The sequence below is a fragment of the Hyaena hyaena genome, unplaced genomic scaffold (assembly GCF_003009895.1).
Source record: "Hyaena hyaena isolate Hyena2069 unplaced genomic scaffold, ASM300989v1 scaffold_14, whole genome shotgun sequence".
In the NCBI taxonomy this organism is placed as follows: Eukaryota; Metazoa; Chordata; class Mammalia; order Carnivora; family Hyaenidae; genus Hyaena; species Hyaena hyaena.
In genome coordinates this window covers 6284892-6308488 of record NW_024080646.1, presented here as the reverse complement: position 1 = coordinate 6308488, position 23597 = coordinate 6284892, and the positions used below count along the sequence as shown (strand labels likewise).

The following is a 23597-nucleotide window of genomic DNA, read 5'->3' as shown; positions in this document are numbered from 1 at the left end:
CTGAAGAAGGGCTCACTTTATTTTATTTTTTTAATAGTTTATTGTCCAGTTGGTTTCCATATAACACCCAGTGCTCATCCCCATAAGTGCCCTCCTCCATGCCCATCACCCCCCTTCCCCTCCCCCCATACCCATCAGTCCTCAGTTTTTTCTCAACATTCAAGAGTCTCTCATGGTTTTTCTCCCCCACGGTCCTCCGTTAAGTTCCTCCTAATCCTCCTATATGTGCAAAATTATGGCATTTGTCCTTCTCTGCCTGACTTACTTCGCTCAGCATAACACCTTCAAGTTCCATCCATGTTGCTACACATGGCCAGATTTCATTCTTTCTCATTGAAAAAGGGCTCACTTTAAGGGTAGGTGAAAAATAGATGGAAAGATCAATTAGTTTCTCTAGCTTTTACATCTGTTTAAGCGCATTTGAATAATTTTTCATTTATTCATTCAACAAACATTTACTAAATGTTTACTATGCACTAGGAATATCACTGGGAATATACAAAGATGTACCTCTGAAGTATTTAAGTCTTAAAATCCAGTATTTTTTTAAGTTTATTTATTTTGAGAGAGACAGAGCATGAGCAGGAGACGCACAGAGAGAGGGAGACACAGAATCCTCAGGAGGTTCTGCACAGTACTGTGTGCAGAACCTGACATGGGGCTTGAACCCATAAAACCATGAGATCATGACCTGAGCTGGAATCAAGATGCAGATGCTTAACTGACTGATCCACTGAGGCACTGTGAGAAAATCCTGTATTTTAAAAAGCAATCAGCTACAAATGCGTGTGTGTGTGTGTGTGTGTGTGTGTGTGTGTGTGTATACACATATATATCTGATCATGGATTTATATATATCTTTTATATATATTTGTAGCTGATAAATGTGAAAGTTGGAAATTCAACTATTGATTACATATATTTGTCATATCCAAAAGGCATCTGAATTTCCAACTTTCACATTTTCTATGTGTTTATTCTGTACTGAAATAGTGTTTATATGTATTTCATGTTAGAGTTTTTGAGCCTAAAATGATCTTGGACATGACCTAATCTAAAATCCTTCATCTTACAGTGAAAACCCTTAGACCAAGAGAAGTCAGAGGCCTGCCTTAAATCAGAGAGACACCTCTCACAGAACTGGCCTTAGAATCCAATTCTCTTTGCTCACATCCAACAAACACACTTTGTTTCCTGAACAAATGAGCGACAAAGCCAAATGAAACATGAAACCAAAGTTAATCCCTCTCATCTACGGCACTGCAAAAGACACATATCAAAAGCAAAAGTAAAGTCTTAATTTTTTTTTTTACACACATCCATCTGAAATGTCTCGGTATTATTCATCTGAAGCCCGGTAGGAAAGCAATCACCAACATTTTGGAATTGGACCAGAACTACTGGTCATCGACCTCATAGCTCTCAGGTCAAGATGAGGCAATTTCTTCTCACCTCAAGATGTATGCTGGTCTCTAAACTGAGACTAAGAGCCACATTTCTGTTTCCTTGCCTCCTTGCCTCTTCACTGAACTTAAAAAGGGGCCCCAATACCATCCTGAGAACCAAAGTGGTTTGTAGTGGGCTAGAGGAGCAATTTCAGACCCATCCTTTGAACGGTGAAACATAAAAGAAATAAAATAGAGGTTTTTGGGATGAGCAGGGAAAGCAGCTCGCCATCAGAGCCCTCTTTCAAAACGCTGTTTGTTTAAACACTGAAGAAAGGGAAACACGAACTGACAAAAACCTAAGCTTGTAAAGACCTGAAAACTACTTCTTCATCCAAAAAAAAAAAAAAAAAAAAAAAAACTTTTCAGGCAGGTTTCAAGGATAATTATACCTTGAGACAGAGTACCTAGTGTCCATTAGAGCACCCTTAGTTTCTTTATGGGATCCTTACATTTTAGTGGGCTTGCTTAACAGCACAATGGCTAGTCAGGCAAAACAAAGTCTATTCTTTGTCCAGTAGGAGAGAAAATATGAAGTGACTCAGATGACCAGCCTGTAGAAGCCAGTATGCTTCTCAGAAAACAAGCTTATTCTCCTGAATAAGCAGACCATGCGTGATCCACAGAAGGCTATCTTAAGGGATGTTCCATACGTTTTGCTTTCCCTGCTTTGCTTTTTTGGGGTACCTTCTTCATTGCTAATGGAAAGGGGTTTCCATTTATTCAGTCTTTCACTTGATTGTTAATTGCTAGAAGCTGTTGCTACAAAGATGACGAAAGCATGGTCTTTCTCTTAGAAGTTCATAGTCTACTGTGATGATCTTCCAAGTTTAGTGAGCACAAAAATCACCTGGAGAGTGCTAGAAAATGGAAGCACCCCAACCCTCTTCCTGAAAGATTCTGATTTAGGAATCTCAGGTAAAGCCTAGCCATCTCTACTTTATAAAAATATCTCTGAGTGATTCTGACATAGGTGGTTCCCAGACACCATTGTCCAACCTACTGGTCTGGAGGGAGAGAGCATTTTTCATCTTCTTTTGAATCTCAGCTAACCTCAGCATCCATCTTTCCTTGTTACCTTAGTCAGAAATCATCACCTTATTTCCTTCTGTGGCCTGTTATCTGTATGTCTCACGACACTGGCCATCTCCCACTTTCTGTCTTTGCTATGGATCCTTTCTGGAATGTCTTGTCTCACCTACCAGACTCCTGGATGAGGCATCATCTGGCCCAAATTTGCATTCTCTGCAGTGTGTAGCACAGTGCCAATTATTAGTAATCATATAAGTCTTGTTTGCTGGGTGAAGGGGCCCATTTGTAGAAGAGTTGTGTTTTTAAAGTGGATGTAAATAAATATACTGATGCAATGGAGAAAGAAGGATGTTTTCAGATGTGGAATACTAGGCTCAGTTTCATAGGTGGAATAAGTACATGATGTTTGGGGAAGCACTAAATAGCTTGGCTGAAATGGAACAAGAGAAGCTGTATAAGGAGAGGAGAAAAATGAGTAGGCAAATGGAAGGTGGTAGTAGCACTGGTGGTTGCTGGAAGGTACTGGCTGCCCACCAGAGAGGAAGCATACAGATGGTCAGAGATTAAGGTATTGGAATGATCCTAGCACAAACTGACTGCCACTCTCTCCCCTCCAGTGCTTTGTCCTGCCTTGGTCTCTCTCTACCCTCTCAGCTTCTCCTTCATTCAAGGAGCCCATTGGACTCAGCCTGGGTTCCCCATTTTCACAGCATGGCCTGGAAACTCTCTAAAGGTACTAAGCTGGGGAAACTAGAGCTTCTCATCTCTCACCTGTTCTCTCCAGCTGCTGTGTGTTGGAGGCTGGAGTGGAGGAGAAGCAACAGTGGGCATGGGGAGATCACCTGGAGGGTCCTTGCAAAATTCCAGATGGGCTTGAGTGGTCTTTACATGGGAGATAGAAAGAGGTGGAGAAGTGTGAGATATGGTTTTTCATTAGTAAAAAAGGAGACACTTAGCACAAGATTTGGGGAGGATTATGAGATAATGCCTTCCCCAAGCTTATAAGCATAGTGTAAATGCAGGGCACAGTTGCTGCTGGTGGTGATGAGGAGGCCTCAGTATGACCTGGAGGCCCAGGTAGCCCATTTCCATTGAGGAGTTTAAAGCATCTTCATTGGTATGATTCAGTCCTTCCCAACCACTCCCCTCTTCTTTATCTTTCCCTTCTCTTCCTAAGCCCCAGACCTGTCCTCAACTTCTCTCACAGATCTTGATCAGAGAAATCTTGGTCAGCTGATGGTCTGCATATGTCCACAACCTTCAGCCCTGGAACCCTCCAGAGTGGGACTCAGAGAAGGCAGATCTCAGGCAGGGGACCTGTGGGATGTACCTAAGGGGTTCCATCCAGTCTGTGCTGAAGGAGGAGATCTTCCAGGAGCCTTTCTTAAAACTGTCCTCTACAAGATTGCCAGGCGCCTGGGTGGCTCAGTCAGCTAAGCATTTGACTTTTGATTTTGGCTGAGGTATGATGTCACAGTTCATGAGTTTGATCCCTGCGTCAGGATCTGTGCTGACACCCCAGAGCCTCTTGGGATTCTCTCTCTCTCTCTCTCTATCCCTACTCTGCTCTCGCATGCATGATCTCTCTCATAAACAAACAAACAAACAAACAAACATTAAAAAGAAGAGAAGAAGAATTGCCAAGCTTGCTTCTTCATCAGCAGGGCTATGAGTCTGGCTCATTATAACTAACATCGTAGGTTTTGGGTCTTATGGGATTTTCTTCAACCTCATAGTTTTTGTTGTTGCTGTTGTTGTTAGAATTTTTTTGTGGTTGGGGCACCTGGGTGGCTCAGTCGGTTAAGCATCTGACTTCAGCTCAGGTCATGATCTCACAGTTCGTGGGTTTGAGCCCTGTGTCAGGCTCTGTGCTGACAGCTAGCTCAGAGCCTAGAGCCTGCTTCAGATTCTGTGTCTCCCTCTCTCTCTGACCCTCCCCTGCTCACACGGTCTCTCTCTCTCTCCCTCTCTCTCTCTCAGAAATAAATAAAACATTTTTTAAAAAAAGAATTTTTTTGTGGTGAGGTACACATAAAATTTACCATCCTAACCACTTTTAAGTGCAGTTCAGTGGCATTAGGTACACTGACATTATCACCCAACCATTACCACCATCCATCTCTAGAACTCTTCATCTTGGAAACCTGAAACCCTGTAACAAGTAAACACTAAGTCCGCATTCTTTCCTCCCCTCACCCCTGGCAGCCACCATTCTACTTCTTGTCGTTTATGAATTTGACTACTCTGGGTGACTCATATAAGTGGAATCATACAGTATTTGTCCTTTTGTGACTGGCTTTTTTCACTTAGCATAATGCTCTCATGTTCATCCGTGCTGTAGCAGGCGTCAGAATTTCCTTCCTTTATAGGGCTGAATAATATTCCATTGTTAATATATACCACATTTTATTTATCCATTCATGTATTGATGGACACTGATTGCTTCTACCTTTTGACAATTGTGAATAAGGCTGCTTTGAATGCAGGTGTAAAAATATCTATTCAAATCCCTGTTTCCAATTCTTTGGGGGCATATATCCAGAAGTAGTATTGTTAGATAATATGATAATTCTGTTTCATTGTTTTGAAAAAGCACCATGTTGTTTTCCACAGTGGTTGCATCATTTTACATTCTTACCAGCAATGCATAAGGTTCTAATTTCTTCACATCCTTGCCAACACTTGTTGTCTTCTGCTTTTTTAAAAGCAATTTTCTTTTTTTATAATAGTCATACTAATGGATATGAAATGGTATCTTATTGTGGTGTTGATTTGCATTTCCCTAATGATTAAGGATGTTGAACATCTTTCCATATGTTTATTAGCCATTTGTAAATCTTTGGAGAATGCCAGTTTGAGTCCTTTGCCCATTTTTCAACTGGGTTGTTTTTTGTTGCTGTTGAGTTGTAGGCATTGTTTATATATTCTGGATATTAGTCCCTTACAAAATATGTGATTTACAAATATTTTCTCCCATTCCGTGGGTGGCCTTTTCACACTGTGTCTTTTGTGTCATTTGATGCACAAGTTTTAAATTTTAATGAAATCTTATTTATCTGTATTTTCTTTTACTGTTTTTGGTGTCAAGCTATAATTTATGTTTTTAAAATGATATTTTTAACTCAATATTGGAGCCAAAATCCTCTCCATTTTTCAGATGGAGAAATTATTACACAACGAAACTGATGGATTTCCTTTATTCCAACATTAGTAACTTCTGGGCTGAGGATCCATAACCTGGTTTTCCTTTAGCCACCTTCACTTGCCCAGCAAGACAAGGCAGGTAACATTTGTGGGAGCTAGAACAAGTCCCCAGGGATCCTATAGTTTAATCAACCCCTGAAGTGAAATAAAAAGTGTTGTTTTTTTTAAAAAATCTTTTTCTTTGCTAGTCATGTGCAAGTTTCCCCCTGACGTTCACGAAAGAAGGATTCTGGAACGGAGAGTCTAAAATATTTTAGAATGTATTCATTTCTGGGCACTACCTTTTTCTAGAGCAGAATTCCCTGTTTAGAATGAATCAGTGGGTTGTTTACACCGTGTTACCAAATCCTCATGAGAGGAAATCAGAAAAGCTGTAACCACCGCCCAGGCAGAATTATATTCCTTTTGGTATGTTAGTAAGTGCATGGTGATTTTTCATTTCATCGTTGTAGAAGTCTCTATGCATCTCCCTCCCCACAGCTCCACTCACCACTTAAAGTTTTAAGCCAATAAAGCAACGACTGGGTCTGCTTCGGAGGTTCTAAAAGGTGTGGGGGAACCCACATTGGGACAACATGATGGGGCACAATGGAGGGAACTTACTAAAAAGCCACACAATATCCCAGCCTCCCTCAACCTTATCAATCCAGGGGCGGTGGGTGGAAGGGTGACTTTTCTAAATCAAGGGGAGTGTAGAGGATTTTTTGGGTTTCTGTCTCTGTGTTCTTGAAGATCCAAAGTTGTAATCCTTGTCTGAGTTCTGTCGGGAGAGCATCTAACGGTGACTTCGGATTTAGCGACAGCTCTCCCGGGGTGACAGTGAGCGCGCTCGCCCGTGCCCCTTTCTTCCTCCGGATGTCCACAAGCGCACCTGGAAACCTGGAACCCCGAAGACGTTCTCTTTCAGCTCGGTTTGATATCCTAACCCTTCATGCCCCAGAGACTTTTGGGGAAGGGACAACCCTACTCCACCACCCCGGTGACACTGCTGCTCCCCAACTGTCACCCCACGCTCTAAGTGGTTTGGGGGTCTAGAAACAAGACCAGCAGCGGCAGTTTTCGCGCACACCGAGGGTGAGCATTTGGCCGCCTGGAAGACGACTTCTTCCGACATCCTTCTGCCGCTGGTCGGACGAGGAAAAGGGAGACCCGGGACGAGACACTGCGCAGGGGAGAGGCCGGGCGAGAAAGCCACTGGGCAGCGGCGAGCGCAGGCCGGAGGGCGGGGCGGGCGCGGGAGGGCGCGAGGGGGCGTGGGCGCAGCGGCCCGCGCGCCCCGGCGGGCCAGGGGGAGGGGCGCTGGCGGGAGCGGCGCCTCCCGCCCGGGGTGAGCGGCGCGCGCGGCAGCCCCGCGGCACAGAGAGCCGAGCGGGGAACGCGGGCGGGTGGCGGCGAGGAAAGGCTCGAGCGCGGACGGCCGACGGCGCGGCGCGGCTGCCATGGACGCGCAGTGACCCTCTGTTTAGCGCGAACTTTCTCCGCTGCGCTGAGCTCCCTGGCTGGCAGTGCGTCTCCTCGGTCACCATGAAAGGTAGGGCGGCGGCGGGCTGCGCTGGGCTCTCCGCCCGCAGGGCGGGCTTCGGGACGCGCGGGAGGGGGAGGAGATGCAAGTTGCGCGAATTTTCTCCGGGCTGAGGGCGGGAGGAGATGCGGCGCGGGGACCGTGCGTGCGCGCGCGGGGCGCTCCTGTGCCCCGAAGTTCCGCGAGGCAGGAGACCTAGAGGTTCGGGGTTTTGGAGCGTGCAAGTATTCCCCTCCCCATCGTGTCTCTCAGCAAAGTAGTTTGAAGCCCCAAGTCGTTGTTTACAGATTCCAGTTCCCAACTTTTTAATTGAAAAAACATGCCGAGGAGAGTGGAGGCATCCTCACTCCTCCCAGTCCGTTTTCCGCTCTGCGGCGCTCCACACAGTGTTTGGGGGTCCTCTCCTCCCGGCTCGTGCTGTTTCCCTGTGCGAGGAGTCGACGGGCTGCCGGCCGGGTGTTTCCTCCGGGACTCGGGGATGTTCTTGGTGCGCCCTCCCCACATCTGGCAGTGATTAGGTGCCCGCGGAGTTCAGCTGGCTCGGAAAGTGCGTTTGGCATCTTTCACCATCAGACCCACCGATTAGAAAATAACTGCACTGCTCTGGGTTCCGCGTCCCTTCCATGTGCCCGCCTGTGCAGTTGGTGTGCCCACGTGTGTTCAGAGGTGACACACATCATTCCGTTGACCGTCTCCTGGGCGGTGTCCTCTGCAGGCGGGTTTAGGAAGTGTCACAAGTTAGCATACCTTTAAGCGGAATCGCAAGGATAAGGGCTTCGCGGGGCAGCCTTCTGTTTATCAGAGACATGGCGTTTGGTCAACAGAATTCTGATTTATATGTGAGATAAATAATTACAACAGGCATCAAAGGGGAATCGTTTCGGAATGGCCTGGCGTGGTGTTTACACAGGACTCGAGTTTCTAGTTTTGTGCTAGGATAACAGGGGACAAGCTTGAGTGAGGGGGCTGGGTGCGAAATGCCATGTGACCGCGGTGACCGAGTTTCCAGCCACCAGAGACCACGCGATGCGATCGCTTTGAGTTGCCAGGGCAGCCGTCCGAGGGAGGTGCCTGGGGAGCCCCACACGCTTGGAAAGCAACTTTTGCCTCTAGCGTTCTCTAGAAGGAAGTTCTCGCTAAGCTATCCGGAGAGATAATGTCCTACCAATTAGCTGCCCTTCCAAGGTGTTCGTTTCCTCGTCAGGAGACTCTAGGAAGGGCAGGGACTGAACTGCAGGTGAAAAGTCACCCTCCCCAGAAGAGAAACGAAAGATACGATACAATTTTCTGGCTAGGGAATTTCAGAACGCAGTGGTGTGTGTTCCTTCTATTCCCACTCGGTTTCTCTCATTTACATTTTGGGAAACTCGCACTTTCCTTGGCTAGCACTGATTGAAGGATCCTCCCAGAAAGGAAAGAGTTCGCATGGCTAAATGTTACTCTGGGGCTCAGTTACCCTCATTTTAGCCAGAAATTAATCTTCCTATTGCTGGTCCCTGAGTCCAGTAGTTTTTGAACTTTTGGGAAGATAAGCCAACTGCTCATTCCATCAGCTCCTCTGTGGGCTCCTGAACCCTGAAAATCTTAATGCTTTTTTACTGGGTAAATGACCATTCCTGCAATTTGGGTATTTTTAAGTGTTATTTCAAATCTGCCCAGGATTTTTCACGCCTGAAAGTCCTATATGTATTATTTGTGAGGTTTACGATGCATTCTGGACCAGCTTGCAGACCCCTTGGAGAAGGCTCATTGCCTACCCTCTGTGATCCAGGCACTGCCTGAAGGCCCCACTTACCTTCCATCCCAGTGAGGTAGGGAGAATATGGTACTGGTGAATCCCAGGGTAGACTATTCGCCTTGAAGGCCTCTTTTCAAAGGAAATATTCTGTAAGAGGTTTGCTCACCAACTATGGCCATATATTTTACATTCGTTTGTCTGGTCAGTGAGGTGGGGGAGAGGACGGTAATAATTTTTAGTACCTACTAAGTGTCAACCACTGTGCTATACCCTCTACAAGCACTCTATCAATTAATCCTCAACAATGTGAGGTAGGCATTTTAACCCCTACATTACAGATATGGAAACTGAGTCTAGAACATAAAAGAATTGGCATCCAGGAGTGTGGAAGGAAGTAACGACAAGCTTTGCCAGTTTCTGTGTTGCCTAGAAAGGCCTAGGACACCAGGTATGATAACTTCTGGTGAAGAAGAATAGTAAATCTCAAACAACTAAGTAGCCAAGTAACCCATAGTAGGTGAGTGCAGCAGTCAGGAAGGGGGTGGATCCAAGAAATTGGACACGAGGCTTCTGAAGCCAAGCAGAGAGTGTATTTCTAGCCAAGGAGGAAAGCTGCCTTTACGAAGTGGAATTATTTTGACAATTTGCCATAGGTAAGCAATCCAAAGTTTTCCTTGGGTTTGTGATTATGTCTCGTTGTTATTGTTAAGTAAATAACAAAACTTGCAAATGCTTCAAGTATTAACATTTTTAGAGAAGTAGAAAATTAGTGGATTCCTTAGAAGTTACAGAACTTTTTTTTGTCAAAGCAAAAATTTAGCTCCTGTGCGAGTCATATTCCTTTATAAGGTACCTACTTGACTTTCTAATCTGCCGTTTCAACCTGGGACATGGTCTGTGTAATAAATTACATAGTTTTTGGAGTGTAATTCCACATCTGCTGTGAGCCACAGCGCCACCTATCTGTTGTATACAGCAAATACTCGTCTCTATTTCCTCCATCTCTGGAGTCACAAGTACCAAAATAATGACATCATTATATATTTTCCAGAAGAAAATTACTTGCCTTGTGCTGCGATACTCAAAGTCTTTCAAACTGATTAAAACATGAAGTTGGTTTTATTTCCAATTTCATTTTCAATTAGCTATACTACACCATAAATCTCATGGTTTTGGATAAATAGTCACATTCTGTTTGAAGGAATCTGACTCCTCCAGAGTTAGGTGTGTAATTATTAAATCACATTTCTAGTTCTGAAAGTTGGGAATATTGGTGAGTTTTAATGCATCAGCACTTGTTGCCTAAGAGATGGCCCAAAACAACCACTAGCACCCAGGACCACAGTGGTCCAAACCACTGTTCTGATTTAACACAGGGAGGAGGTTAGTGCCATCAAAACATAGTCTACAGCTGCTTATTTTTGTGCACTTGTATATAAACATCTCTGAAATACTCTTGGCAATAATACTTTAAAAATGCACTAGTAAGCAGTATATGTCTATTGCTAGTTGTTTTTCTGGACTCATGGACTCCTTGCTTTACCACTGTCTCTCTCAGATTTTTTTTGTCCTTAACTAGGATAAGCAAACAAGTGTGTAAGGGCCAGCTGCATTGAAAGCATCATGTTTTCTGAAGGGAAATGGAAATAAGATGAGGCCTTTTCCCCTTCACTGATGTGGAATTGGGGCTGCCCTTCCTCTGGAAGGTGAATTTACAATCTAATTATACTTTTGACTTTTCATTAGTTTGGGGATGCTTAACATTCTTAATCTGAGGTTTAATTATTGCTAAGTATAGATCTTTTCTGTGGTCTCTGCAGTTTCCTAGGACTGCTCCCATGCCCCCTCCCCTGCCTTTACCACTAAGCTCATCTACTGATAAGGGTGTGACTGAGACAAGCTGGCAGATGATAGCTTTCAAGCTACAGCATAACTAGATGTCTAATTTTCTGAATTAACACTTATTAAAATAGTATTTTAAAACAGTTGGCACAGCTGCTGCCAAAGTATGTTTTCAGAAGAGAAAATAGACATTTAAGTTTTGTGATAGAAAAAAAGTATATTTTGCCTCAGGTAAATGCAGAATGTGAGTAATCTCTCAGGGGGCAAATCTGACACATGTCTCCACATGGTGGGAAGAATGGGTGGGGTCCTGGGAGAGGAGGCCCAGAGTGGTGGCAGAGCACAGACTTCTTGCCGGCCGTATGTACCCATGGTGCTTTAGAGCTTCAGCTGGTGAGTCTGAGTGAAGAGAATCAGGCTGTCGGGGAGGGGGTGGAGGGTGGACAGCATTCTAGGTCTGGGAGGTAATCATCTGTGAGGAGCCTACCCCCACCGTGGGGTCAGCTCTACCAGGCTGTTTCTGCCCTTTCCATCTTCTGCCATTCTGAAGTCATAGGCTCGCTCCCTCTCAGCTTCCAGAGTTCCCGTCAATGGCCTCAAGGAAGTGGAAGATAAATGCCACAGGCAAGGTTGATCTGAACCACGGTTTATGCTCACTAACAACTTCTTAGGAGTCACTGATGGCCACTTAATATGCCCATCTGTTATTTTTCTCTCTAATAATAGCTAACATTTATCGAGCACCTGCCCACCCAAGTGTTCTTATTTTCTCCATTTTGTAGATAGGAAAGGTTTGGCTCAGAGAGGTGTAGTTACTTGTCTAAGGGCACCTAGCAGGTCAGTGGGAAAAACAAGTATTCGAACTCAGTCTGACTCCAGAATGCACATGTTGCACCTCTTGCTTAGACTTCTTCCTAGCCAAACCCTAATATTCCACTCAGTAAACACACCTTTGTTAAGTACTAACTGTGTGCCACATTCCACTAGATACTAAGTGAGCAAGATAAAGTCCTGCCATCTGGACTCAGACCGGTAATAACTTGGCATCAAAGGTCTGAAGAAATTGATGTGCTCTTCAGCCAGCCACTAGAAGATCTTCATTAGACAGAAGCTCTTGCAAAAGATAAATCATATTCCAAGGTCATTGCTGTATGTAGAGTTTATCTTTTGAGAGGTTTTGCTTATGACTGATTGAATGTGAATGGCACACTGAAGCCAACAACTGTGAAAACAGCCTCTGCACCGGTCTTGCTGACAGGCTTGCATGAAACAATAGAACATTGTCAGAGTGTCATATTCAAGAGTAGACTGTAACCACCAGTAGGTGATCAGTTATAAGAAAAATAAATAAAAATAAAACAGTACTGCTAGTAAATAAACATTTTGAGCAAGGGATAAAGAAGTACAGACATTCTTCATAGAAAGTATTTCTGTGTTACTACTGACAACACTGTTTTTAACCATAGCAACAAAGCTTGAGGGAGGTAACTTTTCAATCAATCAGTGATTTGATTTCTGTTTAAGTGAATGATATTTGAAGAGCCCAAATCAATATAGTGAGTTGAAAAGATCCTGCTGATTGCTTAAGGGACCTTTGTAATTATATGGCAGTGAAGGCCAATCTGAACAGAAATTAGTAATACCAAATTAAGACGCCAAAGAGCAAACCCCTGAATTTATCATGAATATTCAGTCAGTATTCTCTAGAGTATAAAGGAAGTGTGCTTTTCAGCATGGGAGAAGGTTTATAAATTAAGTAAATTTATTGGACTTGGCTATATCAAATATGACTCCTTTGTGCTTCCTTGAATAAATGGTTTGGAACTATACCTCGGTATCACATGAGGTCCTATTCACCAGCTTGAGAGATGGGATGTTTGACATTCTGTTTGACTTGTGCTTGGCTTTTGTGGAAGTAGTTGCACTTCTTTGGGCCTAAATCACTTCCTTGTTCCATAGAAATTTTAGGAAACTAGCTTATTTATATAGCAATGTATTATTCACAGGCAAAATAGTCCAACTTTATAGTTGATAATGCATACTTTAAAATATAACCATTTCATAAGATGTAATTATACATAGTGATCCCAGGAGTTGAACCTGATAATTTTAGTGTGGTGGCAAGGAGTGTGGGCTCTGAAACCAGAGGACCTGGTAACCACATGCAGATTACCTAACCTCCCCTGGTTAGGAACACAGCGCCTGGTTTCCTTCTTTGTCAAGTGGGGGATAGTAATGGCATCTACTCAGTGCTGTTTTTACTTGTTTGTTGTGTGGAGGATTAAATAGGCTAGTATAGGTTGTTTAGAATGGTGTCTAGCACTTAATGAAAACTCAAGACATTTTAATTATTGTTATACTGTGTACTTATAACCTGCTGCTTCCTCCAGGCAATAATAGAAATGCCAGAGACTTGATTAAGTTAATCAAATGATACAATTTATACCATGAAGAAAAAAGCTCTGTTTTGAAAGGAAAGTAATTTTCAAATCACAAATGTGTTAAAGCTGACCTCAGAGACTGGAGGGAGCTGTGCTTTCTATAGGAACAGTGTTCACATTGGTCTATCTCTAGCTGTTGTCTCTTGTGTTACTGTCATCATCGTAATGTATAAAAACCAGCCATACTGAAAATGCAGGGACCATGTTTATAGTGAGTTTGTAAGCTATGGTAAAGTCGTACAATTTTCTCATTTGTGGTAGTGGTAGAAAATTGATTAGATATTTGTAAATACATTTGCCCAAGAGCATGAAATTTCCAGGAGCATTATTGTTCAGGTGGCTACTAATAAAGACATAATATTTTTAAAGATTTGTATCTCAGATCCAGTGTCCAGCTTTATCCAGTAAAAATATGACATCAAAGAATCAAAACATAAAACAAATTCGTCTCTAAGGAAGCATTAGGACAGAGGCATGTATATGTATTTTTTTTAACTGTATGAGATCACGTCTATTTCACTGGTAGTGTTGATTTCCCACTAAGTTGTCATATTTGTATTTATTATTTATGATTGGGCCACCAAATCGTAACTAGCTTTCACTTATTCTTTATTTAATATATTATTTAAATATGTTTAAATATTCTTTATATTAAATATATTCAGATATTCATTTAGCATAGATTGAGATATATTCAAATATTTAGTACATTATAAAGTATATTATCTACATTATTTAGTATGTTATATAGCTCCTGTCCCCAAAGAACTTGTAGTCTCTTGGGCAGGGTAAGGCTTATGCATAAATAATTGGAATCTAAGGTAAAAGGTGAAAAGTGCCCAATATGAGGTTCAGATGAATGTTGCTGGAGGACACAGGAGGAGAGGGCAACCTGGCTGAAAATGGGGATATTTTCATTTGAAGGGATGATGCCAGCTGATTCATTATCTTGAATTATATCTCATATTTCATATTGCATTATTCTAACTGTAATTGAAGAGGGAAATGGTGCATCCGGGTACCACAAAACCTTGAAGTGTGGCATTTCAGTGTAGGAGGTGAGAGAAGATCACACAGTTTTCTCAAACTTTGTCTCCTAAGCTCAGTGTTGGTTCATTATTTGTAATTATAATATGTCACTTTGACATAATTATTTAGATAAACAAAAAGATAAGTGATTTCAAAACCAAACAGATGTATCAGTTATTTATTTATTATTTTGGGGGGGATTTTTAACAAAGACCACTTATTTTTTGCATGCCTCCAGAGAAATGGATGGCATTAGTTTTTCTTGACAAATGACCCATGTATTTGAGGCCCTTTCAGAGCCCTTATAAAATTTGAGGTAGTGATTCATCTGTTCTGGACTTTCTCATTATTAACCTGACAATGTGATTGTATTAGGGGGTCCATCATAAAACAAAGTGAGGCATGTCCCCTGCCCTGTAGTTGCCCATGAATGGTAGATGTGAGGATCAATGTTTTGAGTATCATATTTGTTTCTTCCTTTTTAAATTGTTACAGTTGGCTCCCAGGGGAAATCTGGTTTAGCTTCCACTACTAATTTAGGGGTAAATAACAAAAAAAATGACTTAAATTTTGTTGGAATATAAAGGAAGGAAAAAGGTATGGTGTCTCTCTTTACCCTAAAAACAAGTATCTGCTGTTTTTACAAGCATCAGAACCATAAGTTGTACCAGAAATTAGAGTCATTTTATGCCTATAATATTGACTTAAAAAAATGACATACTATTCAACCAAAAAGTGATCCTATTGTTATAAAACATAAAATTGGGAAAGCAGCTGAATAATCGGAATAAATCTTCTGTAATATTTGGAGTAATCTACAAGTATTTAAATTGCTACAAATTCCTTTATCCATTTGTAGTGGGGTAGTGGGGAGGCCTGGAAGGCAGATCTAATTACCCCATTAAAATTATACTGAACTTCGGTATTACATTACACTGCACTGAGCTCATTCACTTGCAGAATACTTAACAACTGTGGCCCAGAAATTCCAATAGGCAAAGCAAAGTATACAAGGGGCCACGTTAGGTTTTATACTTATAAAGCTATGAACCCAGGGTAGATAGTACTAGTATGGCTCTTAGGGTTAAATCAGGGTTAAAGAATGTCTGTCTTGGGTTGCCTGGGTGGCTCAGTTGATTAAGCATCTGACTTCAGCTCAGATCATGATCTCGCAGTTTGTGGATTTAAGCCCTGGGTCAGGCTCTGAGCTGTCAGCACAGAGCCTGCTTCAAATTCTATCTCCCTTTCTCTGCCCCTCCCCTACTCACGCTCTCTCTCTCTCTCTCTCTCAAAAATATAATAATAATAATAGAACAGCAACAATAAAAAGAATGTCTGTCTTCAGTTTTTATAGCCCAAATTTGTTAAGGTAAATCTTTAATATCAGATAGATACTTCAGTGCCAGTTAGCAAGAGCCCAAATTGAACCCAGCCCACATACTACTCTTGCTATTCAAACTTCCCTGCTGTTGACCTCCCCAAAGCTCACTTCAGACTGGAGCTTTGAGTCTTTTGAAACTTGATCACTAAAGTAGCTCCTACCTGGGGTGCCTGGATGGCTCAGTTGGCTTAGCCTCTGACTCTTGATTTTGGCTCAGATCGAGCCCCAACATCAAGCCCGGTGTTGGGCTTCTTGCTGAGCCTGCTTTAGATCCTCTCCTTTCTCTCTCTCTCTCCTCCTTCCTTTACCCCTCCCCGCTGGTCTGGTGTGTTCTCTCGCTCTCCTTCTCTCTCTCTCTGTCTCTCTTTCTTTCTCTCAAACATGAAAAAGAAGTGGTCCCTACCCAAACCTAAAGCTATCTTGTATTTCATGAACATCAAGTTCTGTGATACTTACTTTTGTCCTTAAAGCAGAGTAGCCATTTACCACCTCTGTCCCCTTACTTAGAAAGACCCATCATATTTATTAAGCACTAAATATGTGTTGGATGTTTTCCACATATCAATTCCTGTTTGCCTCCCAACAATAAGTGAGATAGTAATTATTGGTCCCATCTTATGGGACAGTGAGAGGCAGCCCTGAGTTTATCTTGCCAGGACGAGGTGGAGCCGGTGTTCAAACCTAGGTCTTCTAATTCCAAAGCCCAAACTTTACCAGTACATCAGTCTGGCATTAGGAGAAAAGTCTCCCCGAACAGCACAGTGGTGTCCAATGAGATGCCTAACATATTTAGTAACCCAGGTGACATTCTGTGGAGGCCACAGTTTCCACAGACCACTAATGCGCCTTGAAAGTGCCTCCACACAGCAGTGGCCAGTGGAGGGCAACTGTAGACTCAAGGGTCCAGATGACACTGGGTATTTGGCTCTAGGGATGCAGGGGCATTTTCTCCAGTCCGAGCCACCCAGATCTGCTAAGGTGGGTGGGGGTGGTGGGTACCCACAGGAACAACTTGCAGGAATGCTTACAGCAGCGCATGTTCACCAGCTGGTTTGGAAGCAGTGAATGTTAGTGAAGCATTCTAACAGCCGGTGAGACTGTGCTGTTGTGTTCTAACAGTGATGGGTGTACAAGAGCTGGGACTGCATCGAGGTAGAAACAGCATAGAGTAGCCGATGGATACACGCTTGTGGACAGCATCACTGAGCCTAGCTTCTGTCCACGGACCTTCAGTCTGGCTCCTAAGGAAGTCTGAACCTGTTCTGTTCAATTTGGCATTTGTCAGAACATACTTTGTGCCAGGGATTTAAGTCCAAACTTCTTATCTGTTGCTTCAGGCTGAACTGTTCATGCTGGCTCTTTGGAGCAGGGTGGACTTTGGACCTTTTTCTGGTTGTCATCACTTTGATTTTTGTCTACCTGACTTTTATCTTCCACCCACATTCCTTTGTTTTGTTTGCTTTATTTTTTTAAATCAAAGTTAGAGATGTACATAGTTTGAAGAGTCAAAAAATATTTATTACGGTTGAGATTTATTATGAAAAACAGCAGTTTCCTTCCCAGTCCACCTTCATGTCATCATTTTCAAGTCCCCAGAGGGAACTTCTTGAGAACATTTTTAGCATTTTCTTTTGGCATTTACTTTTCTTGCAGTTATCCACTGATGCCTAACAAACCATCCCCAAACCCTGTAGCGTAAAACAGCAGCTGTGTATTTGTTCAGGATTCTGTGATTCAGGTCAGCCTCTACTTCCTGAGGCGTTGACCAGGCTGGCCAGCCACACCTCCATGGCTAGGCATCAGCAGGGTTGTTGGAATGGCTTCCTGCCTTTCATCATCTCGCACCCTCCAGAGATCTTCTCTCCCAGAGGACCTTCAGTCCAGCACAGTAGGGGGACATTTCACATGGCAGGTAGTTGCCACAAGGGGAGAGTGAAAACAGAAGCTGAAAGGCATCTAGGACCCAGTTCCTGAGGCCACCCACTGCTACGTCTGACAAATTCCATCAGCCAAAGCAAGTCACAGGGCTCTCCCAGATTCAAGAGAGTGGAAATGAGCTTGCACGTGGAGGGATGGAAAGAGTTGTTGGTAGTCCTTTATGCGGATGATCTGTCACAACCCCTTATCTTTTAAGTGAAATGCTTATGGTCTCCTCCTCCTCCTTCTTACTATTAGTACTACTGTTATTTGGGGTTTAGGCATTATATATTGACTTCCCTTTATAGCCGATAAAGTTCTTTCATCCTTCATTTCCACCTAACAACCCTTATGGATGCCTTCTGTTTCCAAAATTGTTACATCACAATCTTGATTAAATCAGCATTCAGTGTTTATATTACTATAATGATATAAATGCTATTCACAGCTGAGTCATATTTCTTTCATGCATAACTTTCTTCCTCTGGAGTTAATAATCCTCATTTTATTTGCTTAGCTTCCTATGTATATATACATCATCGTTTATCCCCAGTGTCTCTTCCGCTTTTCTGAATCTCTACACATGTGTTCACCTATAGTAAATATTCTCTCATTTCCATCTTTTTGAAAAAATCTTTCCTGGAGCTCTCTGACCTACTCAGGGTTAGGGTTAGATTAAGGTATACACATGTGTGCATGCACATGGATACACACACACATATTTTTCTTTGTTCCTTATTTTAGTGGAATGCATTCTCTAATGTCTCGAAGAAAGTGTTCATAAGAAGTACATTTTTGGAGAGTCTGTAGGTCTGAAGAGATCTTTGTATAACCTACTCATTCACTGGAGAGATTTCCATGTAGGAAATAATTGAGCCTTAGAATTTTTGAGGGCACTGATCTATTTTCTTTTAGTTTTGCGGTTTTTGTCCTTCCTTCCTTCCTTCCTCCCTCCCCCCTCCCCCCTCCCTTCCCCTCTCCTTTCCTTTCTTGTAAGCTTTTAAATTTTCCTGTCTTGGTTCGTCAGTTAAGCATCTGACTTCGGCTCAGGTCATGATCTCACGGTTCGTGGGTTCCAGCCCCGTGTCAGGCTCTGTGCTGACAGCTCAGAGCCTGGAGCCTGCTTCAGATTCTGTGTCTCCCTCTCTCTGCCCCTCCCTTGCTCGTGCTCTGTCTCTCACTGTCTGTCAATAATAAATAAATGTTAAAGAAAATTTAAAAAAAATAAACTTTCCTGTCTGGAAGTTTTTAGGATTTTCCTTTTGTCCTCCATGTTCCAAAATTTTACAGTGATGTGCCTTGGAGCAGATCTCTTTCTGGGAAGAAATTGGCCCTTTCACTCTGAAGACTCAAATACTTCAGTGCTGAAAATTTTTGTTTAGTTCTTCCTCTGATGATTCTCTGCCTCTCTTCTTTTACCTAAAACACCTGTCAGGATCCACTGAATTGATTCTTTTTGTTTGTTTGTTTTTGCTCTTTGTTTCCCTTCCCTCTGAACCTCTGGAATATTTCATCTCTATTTTCCAACTCTTCTATTAAGTTTTTATTTTTGTGATCATACTCTTTAAAAAATACTATTTATTTATTTATTTATTTATTTAGAGCATGAGCAGGGCAGGGGCAGAGAAAGAGAGAGAGAGGGAGAGAGAGAGAATCCCAGTCAGGCTCCACACAGTCAGTGCAGAGTCTTATATGGACTCAATCTCATGAACCAGGAGATCACAACCTGGCCAGAATCAAGAGTCAGACACTTAACCAGCTGAGCCATCCAGGTGCCCCTTTGTGATCATACTTATAATTTCCAAGAACTTTTTCTTTTTCTCTGATGGTTCTTTTTTTATTGTACCATCCTATTCTAATTTTATGGATACATTATCTTCTCTTATCTCTTTGAGGATATTGGTAGAACATTTTTTGAAATTTTTATCATCTCACATCACGTCTTTCCTCCAAATTTCTTTATCTGGTTTCCTGTCTTTTTTTTTTTTAATATTCATTTATTTTGAGAGAGAAAGAATGCGTGTTCATGAGCAAGGGTCGGTGGTGCAGAGAGAGAGAGGCAGAGAGAGAGAATCCCATGCAGGCTTCATGTTGTCAGCACAGAGTCTAACCAGGGGCTCCAACTCACAAATCGTGAGATCATGACCCTATCCGAAATTGGACACTTAACTAACTGAGCCACCTAGGCACCCCTATCTGGTTTCTTTATGTTCATCTTTGTTTTTTCATATTCGAGGCTGTATCAGATGTCTGGTGTCTTCTCGTTAGTAAGAGCAGACTATTGTAAAGGTTAATTAGAACGTCTTTGTTTTGGTGGGTTTTATGAACTATGACTGTCACTCTAGGCTGAACTGGCTGAGTTGTTCCACTTGGGACCACCCAGAATCAGAGTCATTCATTTATTTTTCTCTTAACTGGTCATATTTCCCAGGAAGAGCCTTCTAGTCTTTGGCCTCGAGGGTGTAGTCTGGTTGACTGAGTGGGAGAGGAGGACCCCGTGTCTGGACATTGAGTGTGCAAATGTTCACCCTTTCTCTGATTCCATTGCAGTCTTCTCATCTCAGCTGTTCCTGGTGTCCTCTAGACAAGAGATCTTTTGTTTCTGACTTCTCTGAATAATAAACTTAGGTCTTCTGCTATAGTCAGGGAGAGCCAGTCACTTCGCTTGGTGGGGGACTTGGGAGGTCCAACTGCTTTTTTTTTTTTTTTTTTAACCCATAAATGACACAAACCATTTAAAGTATACAAGTCAATGGATTTTTTAAAACGTTTTTTTTGTTTTGTATAGTCACAGGTTTTGCAACCATCATTACAATAAATTTTAGAACACTTTTGTCACCCAAGAAAGAAACCCCATACCCATTAGCTGTCACCCCCCATTTTCCCCTAAAACCTCTAGTTGTAGGCAACCTTTAATCTTTCCAACTCTGTGAATTTGTCTAATGTAGACATTTCATTTCATATAAATGGAGTCACACAATAAGCAGTCTTTCATGACTGGCTTCTGTCACTTAGCATAATGTGTTCAGGGTCCATCCATGTTGTAGCACGTGTCAGCATTTCATTCCTTTTTATGGCTGAGTAATACTGCATTGCATGGCTCTACCCTAATTTCTCCATTCATCATTTTGTGCACATTCAAGGTGATTCCACCTTTTTCTGTTATGACTAATATTGCTATAAACGTTTGTGTACAAGTTTTTGTGTGATCATGTGTTGTCATTTCTCTTGGGTGTATGCCGAGAAGTGGAATGGCTGGATCATATGGTGTCTCTATGCTTAACCTTCTGAAGAAGTGCCAGACCATTTCCCAAAGTGGCTGTACCATTTTACATGTCCACCAGTAGTAGCATATGAGAGTTCTAATTTCTGCACATCCTTGCCAACATTTACCATCAGTCTTTTTGGTTATAGGCAACTGCGTCTTAAATATATGTGCATCTAGTCCTCTTTTAGCCTTACGTAGATTCTCCTTCTAGAGTGTGACCTGCATCCCAAATCCTCAGCAGTTTCAGGATTCTGTGGTGTAAAGCATTGCATCTTAGCTTTTCTGCTGCTAGCACAGGGTTCAGTTTCTTGGGTCTATGGGGTCCTCATGGTGTGCAACTTGCCCCCCAACCCCACCAGATTCTGGGTCTTGGTCTTGGTCTGACTTCTCACAAGCTGTGAGACCTGGGGTCAAGTTATGAAACTCCTCTGAGCCTTAGTTTCCCCATCTTAAAACAGAAAAACATAATGAGTAAGAAGTGTCTGACATATGGGAGGTATTAACTAAATATTAGTTCTCTTACCTTCCCCAAACGTGGTAGATATTCAAAATGAGAAAGATTTAATTTCTTTCCTTTAGGAGTTCATCAGCTGGTAGTAGAGATAGACATAACTGGATAGATATAACTCTAATCTGCTGAGTTTCAATAACTATTGAGTACCTATAACATGCCATAAATGTACTAGTTGCTGAGGGTACAACATGACAAGTTTCCTGTTTTCAAATGGCTTTCTATCTGGTGTCATGAAAACCAGGAACTGGAACATGGGATAGATTGGGGAAAGTGCTGTCACACTGACACAAAGGGAGTGTAGGGGAAGGAGAGGTATATTATCACTGTAGGGTATCACACACTTGGTCCTCAAGTTGATTGGAACATCCTCACTTGAACACATGGTACCCTGAAATTGCGAGGCTCAAAGCTGTCAATCATCAATAGAATTCTCTTCAGTGTTCTCTGTCATGAAACCTCTGGCCAGTGTGGCTCTGTGCCAGATACCAAGGAAAGTAAAGAAAATAAATAAAAATCACATTTTGAAACAGGCAAACCGAAGACCGGGTACTCCATAGGTATTGAAACAAAAATGCCGAAATACAGCTGTGGAAGCCTAGAAAGCATGTGCCTATAGATATAAATCCCACATTGTTTTAAACTTGTTTTATATGTTAAGGTTATGTCCTCCCTGCAGACAAACTGCTGTCACAAGCAGGGATCAGGTTAGAGGTCTTTCATCTTAGCCAAATTCTTGCTTGTATAGGGGTGCAGCAGATGTGTAGGTAAGGTGGTGTCAGAGACAGATTCTGGAAAGTGGCAAGTTGCTGAGGGGACTGGATATTCTTTAGGGAGAATATCTTTATTTAAGAACACCACTTTTGAGAGCCCTTGGTGCTATTAAGATAGTCCAGGATGTACTTCCCTTGGGTCTACAGAGTGTGAGGAAAAAGTTTTGAGAATAGAATGCAATGTTGCACATCATGTCAGGCTTATTTATCTTTATCAAACCCGTCTGTCCGCTACTGTGGGCCGAAATGTAGTCTTTTCCCCTCTAAAATCTTCAGGCATTGCTCTCACTTTCTCTCTGTCTCTCAAAATAAGTAAACTTAAAAAAAAAAAAAAGAGCTGGTGCCTAGGTGGCTCAGTGGATTAAGCATCTGACTCTTGATTTTGGCTCAGGTCATGGTCTCAAGGTTCGTGGGATAGAGCCCTTGTCAGGCTCTGCACTGACAGCACGGAGCCTTCTTGGGATTCTTTCTCTCTTCTCTCTCTCTCTCTCCTTCCCTCCCCCCACCCCCTGTCTGCTTCTCCCTGGCTCATGCTCTCTCTCTAGCTCTCTCTTTTTCTCAAAATAAACTTAAAAAAAAACAACAACAAAGTGTTTAGGCATTAAGAATACTTGACCTCGTCCTCTCTCGTGGGGTTTGTGTAGCCTGATGTGGGTTGCCCATGCAGCCACAGAGCCATCAGTTCTAGCCTCTTTGTCTTTCTCAGTCCCCTAAATGCCTGGCTCCACCATCAGCTTGAATGGGCTGTTTGTTGGCTACACAGCTGGGGAAACATGGCAGAGGGCTTTGGGGGCCAACTATGCAAATGAACAATAGATAAGTGTTACCTGACCGAATTCACCTGGCTTTTAAGGATAGGAGAAGAGGATTCTAAGATCAACTGGTGAAAAGAGAGTAAAACAAAGTTAAACAAGTTCTTTTTCTCTCTCTTAGCACTTCTCAGGTCTCTCATAGTTCAAAAACCCTTATGAATTGCCAAGAAAGGAATATATTATGCAGTGTTTCCAAAATTGTTTTTTCCTCCAAAGAAAAAACGTTAAGAAGACTCATTTAAGCTGCCTCCCTGTGAGACCTTCCCTGATCATCCAAATGAGATGGGATCTGTGGTACTTGACTTGTACCCCTCAGGGGTCATGATTTTCTGTCTAGTTGTAGAGTTGAATGAGATAGTTGTTTGTCTTCTTTTAGTAGTCGCTGTAAGAATTCCTGATCCTTTTGGAATGAGGCTTAAAACAAGAAGCAGGAGATCCTCCTTGAGCCCTATTAGGGGTCACCTGGAAGGCCTTTGTTTTCTTGAACCCATAATGGGTTTGAGTATGTTAATTTGGAGACACAGCTAAACTGTTTTAGTAACAAAAATATGAGACACTTGAAGTTCCCAGGGAAATTTCAGGAAGGAGAGAGGAGTCAGTCAGACTAAGTGCTGCATGGGAAAAAGATCAGAGAAGAAAAAGAAAACAAACAAACAAACTAATGGTAGGCTTGCTGAAAAGA

The 23597-nt window shown here is 42.4% G+C and overlaps 1 protein-coding gene across 1 annotated transcript in view; it reads left to right on the top strand.

The window, feature by feature from the left end:
* Window positions 1-6974: 6974 nt before the first annotated feature.
* Window positions 6975-23597, top strand: part of COLEC12 (collectin subfamily member 12) — a 205044-nt gene continuing 188421 nt past the window's right edge. The window contains exon 1 of the mRNA XM_039218332.1: window positions 6975-7212. Coding sequence (XP_039074263.1) covers window positions 7206-7212 — 7 coding nt within the window. The 5' untranslated portion in view covers window positions 6975-7205. The remainder of the gene's footprint in view (window positions 7213-23597) is intronic.